The sequence below is a fragment of the Poecilia latipinna genome, unplaced genomic scaffold (assembly GCF_001443285.1).
Source record: "Poecilia latipinna isolate Pla-1442-1.1 unplaced genomic scaffold, P_latipinna-1.0 Scaffold3523, whole genome shotgun sequence".
Lineage (NCBI taxonomy): Eukaryota > Metazoa > Chordata > Actinopteri > Cyprinodontiformes > Poeciliidae > Poecilia > Poecilia latipinna.
In genome coordinates, this window is record NW_015116139.1 from 39,391 (window position 1) to 44,524 (window position 5,134).

The 5,134-nt window shown below is 38.0% G+C and overlaps 1 protein-coding gene across 1 annotated transcript in view; it reads right to left on the minus strand.

The window, feature by feature from the left end:
* Positions 1–5,080, minus strand: part of LOC106941160 (LIM/homeobox protein LMX-1.2-like) — a 33,866-nt gene extending 28,786 nt beyond the window's left edge. The window contains exons 1-2 of the mRNA XM_015024099.1: positions 4,349–5,080; positions 4,009–4,184 (exon numbers count right to left, since the gene is read on the minus strand). Of these exons, the coding sequence (XP_014879585.1) occupies positions 4,009–4,184; positions 4,349–4,526 (354 nt within the window). The 5' untranslated portion in view covers positions 4,527–5,080. The remainder of the gene's footprint in view (positions 1–4,008; positions 4,185–4,348) is intronic.
* Between the last annotated feature and the right edge of the window lie 54 nt (positions 5,081–5,134).

The following is a 5,134-nucleotide window of genomic DNA, read 5'->3' on the forward strand; positions in this document are numbered from 1 at the left end:
GTGATGAGTGAAAATGAATGATTGTCAATAAATGATAAAATAAATCTAACAACAGGAAAGAAACTAAAGTGGACATAGCAATAAACCAAGAGATGATAATACTAATCAATGAAAACTAAATAGAAATGAATGAAAAACAAAATGCAAGAATAAACTAAGAAACTAAAGTAAATACAGAGGAATAAACTGGTATGGCAAGACCTTTAGAGCAATAATTAATACAGAGGACTGTATGGCAAGAATAAACTGACACGGTTTTCAGATATAAGGTAAAATAATATTGCTGAAGTGCCATGGGTTTGTTGAGACCACATCTAATACTGAGAATAAATATATCTTAACAGTAACAAACTTATCACTTATTTATGTTTTTAATTAGATTTGATATATTTATTTCTTCAATATTACTTTTCATGTCAGTGTTATTGTCATGAGGCTGACGACTCCATGACACTTTCAATTTGACTCATTAGGATTTGTTCTTTGTAATTTCTGTCCAGTAAAACTATTAACCTATAAATCAATAGACACGTCTATATAAAGATATAATCCATGTTTCTGTCTCATATTTGTATAGCATTAAAACCTGGACCTGGAACTTTTGTTTTTCCACTGAAAGCTCTGGTTTGCACAATAAATGCCATGTAGGTGAAATTTTATGGCTGATACTCTGATGTCCCATTCTCCTGAAGGCAGCACAGCGCTGCACCACCAGAAACCGACAGACACACTGAAGAGAAGAAGAGCTATGATTAATGTAGTTACAGTTCTATCCATGTTTTAATGCTGCAGAGCTCAGTCGGTTTGCAAATAGATCAAAGTTTAAACTGGCATGTTGTTCATCTTTTATCTGATCATTTTGTGGAATATTTAACAACTAGAAAATGGCAAAGAATAAGAATATTTTTTCTACTCTGGTTGGCTGCTGTCAGGCCTACTGATTTTAAGTTGAATGTTCATTGCATTTTTCTTAGACACCTGTGAAAATAATTTATATTCAAATTATTAATAATAATTATAATTAATTATTTATCATCAAAATAATTATTTTTGATGATACATACAGAAACAAGCATAAAAATCAAAACATCTATATTAGTGATATTATTTTATTAATAATAAAATAATAGTCAGTTCAAAGTAGCTTACAAATTCTTTGGTGGGGGCGGTGATGGACCTGGATAAAGGCTAGGGGGGCGCTGGCCCAAAAAAGGTTGAGAAACACTGTTCTAGATCAAATTTACCACGAGGGCCAGGGTAGTCAATGTTTTTCCATGGCAACACTTAAAAAGAGAATGAAACAAAAAAAAGAGCAATATTTCATCATTTGATATATCAAGTAAGCCAAAGAGCCACTTGTGTCTCCAGAGATTCAGGTTGCAGATCCCTGGCAGATGGAACGTATGATCCTATTTCAATACAGCAGCTAAAAGTGCAGCACTATAATTTTTAATTAATTGATAAAGTAAAATTGTGAAGGTTAAAAAAAATCCACCTCTGAATATTAACAAAATACATTTATTTAGCATAATTTGTTCTGTACCCCCGTTGACCCCGATCTAGAACCGCCCCTGGGCAGAAGGTCTATGTCTGACATTAATAATACATTAAATGACCACTGAACACTGAATTAATATGTCAACTTTTCTTAATAAAACAAACAGAAAGCCCTAGCAAATCTTTTTAAAGTAGGAAATATTTATGTATTTACTGTTAAACTCTTAGTATGATTTGTTCTTTAAATGGCCATTTTTCTATTATTTTGGCTGATACAACTATACATTAAATAAGCAAATAATTAATTATCTAATAATAAAACCATAACAGTCTACTAAAACCACAATAAGAAACTTAATCATAGCAAAATGTTCTATACCATATCATCCTCAGGAGATGATTGAGGGACGAAGGATGCTGGTTCTTTACGTTCTGACGGGTCTGCAGTTCCTCTCCTGATCCATTCTGTCTGACATCATACAGCAGCACACTGCGCCATGATGGACACATTTGTTTTAATTGCCTGCGTTCATCCTCACTAACATGTTCAGCCTAGGATTTGAGTCTTCCCTCTAACCAGGGGCGTAATTACATGTTATTCAGGTGGATGCAAAACCATAAATCGCGCCCCCCCCCCACCACCACCAAGGAAGGTACGTAAGGGTTAAGGAGCGCAGAAAACATACGGTCGCTCTTAACCCCCCCCCCCAAAGAGGTGAAGGAGCGTAAGGGCGCGGTGAAGTGTATGCGAAGGCATCATCGGGGCGCCGCCCCCTCCACACGGGGTTTTGACGCCCCCTCTGGTGCAGCGCCCCTATGCGTTGCATGCGCTGCATACCCACTTTTTGCGCCACTGCCTCTAACGTTTGTATCTTTACGAGAGGTTTTGGTTCTAAGGACGGTGGAGAATCGGGTTGAGGATGTTTTTAAAAGACAAGGGTTGGCAGCTCACCGCGCTGCATAGTGTCCGTCTCTAGGCAACCGTGACAACAGCGTTGGTCCATAGAGTTCTGGGGTCCTTTAGCTCCCACCACGAAAATTTAGCTGACCGTAATATTATCCTGTATCTTGTGTTTTATTTTGGTCATTATTGTTATAATTAGTGTTGATATGTGTGTGATAGGCGTGTCTATCGGCATGTCTTTGACATTTATAGAAATACGGAACAAATCGCGTCCCGTATCGGTTCAATACAGGACGCAATATTTAACAGCAAATAACCGGACGATTCCGTATTTTAAGGGACGGGTGGCAACCCTAATCTCAAGTAATATTTTCCTGTTGCCTCTCCCTCAGGTGTTTCCTTGTGGCACCTTGGATTTCACCCACTGTATAGCCCGAGTTCCTGGTTTTCTGGTTTCCCCTCGTGACGCTGTGGATTGTTACCCAATGGTTGCCAGAATCCCTCTTCACCGCAGCTGAAGAATCTTTGACAGTTCCTGGTTTCTCGATTGGCAATCGAACCGCTCCTCACTTCTCCTCACAAGAACTTACCTGTCCGTCCTCCACCGCAGGCCTCTTCCATCTACTTCCAAAGAACTCTCCATCAAGATCACACTGAAACCTGGATCATCTCAAGAACCCCCCCTTTGCAAAGAGATCATAACTCCAGAGACCACAGTACTTCTCCCCCTGGTGGAAACTTACCACTTCACCAAGTAAGATCATTCCATTCCCTTAGCATTCAACTTGTCCAACTTGTAATCAGTCTCACCATCTCTGTCCCACTCTCTCCAGAGTTCTGATGACCCCAGCTTCCCATTCACAGGACAAGAATCACACAATCTCATACTTCATTATTGTTAAAATAAACTTTATCTGATTTCCTGTTCTCCTGATTGTGTTCTGTATGTGGGCTACAAGACATGAACTCAACTTGACACTGTGTTCCATGACTTTGTATTTTTGTCTTTTTATGATGTAAACCACTTTGAAATGCCTTGTTACTAAAATGTGCTGTAAAAATAAACTTTAAAAAAGGGGGCAATGCTAAGTATTTTCCAATGACAATTACTTAAATCACCTTCATTTGTTATAAAAATGCTTCATATACCAAACATGACTTAAAAGAAATCTGGCATCAAAATTTAACACCTTAAAATTGGTCCTCTGTCTCTTTAAGAAACTTCTACTCTATCCAACACTCCACTTTCAGAAAAGCAGAGTATTTCTGAAGGTCTATTAATGTCTGTATATATTACAAAAGATGCATAAACCGGCTGTAAGATTACAATATTACATCAGAACAGTACAGAAAACATTTTTAATACAGAAATGTTGGTTTAAGGACATGTTATTAAAAGTTCATTTTAATCTGACAAATAAAAGCCTCAATAGAAAACATGTTCTAATATACATTGGGAATACTGAACATGAGTGTAATATGTAAACTAGCTTCAAAAGAGTTACTTTAGTTAGAGCATCCAATGACTGGTTCTAAGGAGAACGTTTAGGTAGAAAAGTATGACTGTGAGAGGCGTATTTTCTTTTACTGCCTGATAATTCGCTCACCTTTCTGCAGGGCTTGGAGGAAACCTCAAACGAAGCCTTAAAGGCACGTCTCTGCTGCGTGGTGAGAATGGTGCGCGGCCGTTTAGGACGCCGAGGATCTTTGCTGTCATCATTCCTTTTCTCTGCTGTGATGAATTTTTCTGACTTTACATCTGAAGTCTCTTCCTCACTCTTTTCTGTGAGTGAACACATAACAGATCACAAATAACACCTTTTTTTTAATTCTGATCCTTTTTAACTTGCATGGTAGAATTCAACATGAACAGAAATAGACGTGAAGAGTAGCACAATGGGATATACAGTAGAAAGCACTAAATTAAGAGGAAACACCCAATTATACCTGAATCTGAACTGTCTGGGCTCATGGTCCTCAGCAGGTCTCTTTCTTTCACATAGTCTGCCTTACACAGCAGCTGTTGACCAGCCTTCAGCACAAACTCATCTCCTTTGCTCAGCCGGCGCTCACAGACACTGCAGCAGAAGCAGCTGAGGTGGTAAACACTCTGCACAGCTCGCATTACAAACTCTGTTGGAGCGATTTTCTCCAGACAGCCACTGCACTTGGTGAAAAATAATCTGAGGACAGAAAATTGAGAGAATACTTAGAATTGAAGTGATTTTAATTAACATCATTATGGGACTTTAACCTAATATCTAAATGATTTGGCACAAACAAGTCAGCAAATATCACAACAACCAAAAGATTTGGAGAAAAAAAGAAAATAGTAAATACAGCAGAGTCAATACCATGCCCTAGTGTACTGTATGCCCTGATTAGTCATAATATTATGACCACTGATAAGGTAAGTGAGTGATCATCCTACAGTGCAACATTTTGAAGACAGATTTTTATCCAGGTTATCCAGACATTAATTTAGCAATTGAACCTCAACCTATAAGGTTTTGCAGACAGGCCCCTACTTCTCTGACTGACAACACCTTTCTAACAAAGGCTCTTCCAGCAAATAAAAATAAAAAGATTATGAGCATGATATGCACTGTATTTTATAACTGTCATAAAAATTAAGAACTGGAAAAGAAGCAAGATGTCAGAGCATAATGTTCGACTACTTAGAATGATTTATTGTTTCTACCCAGATAGCACAGAATGATTGAAACAACATTG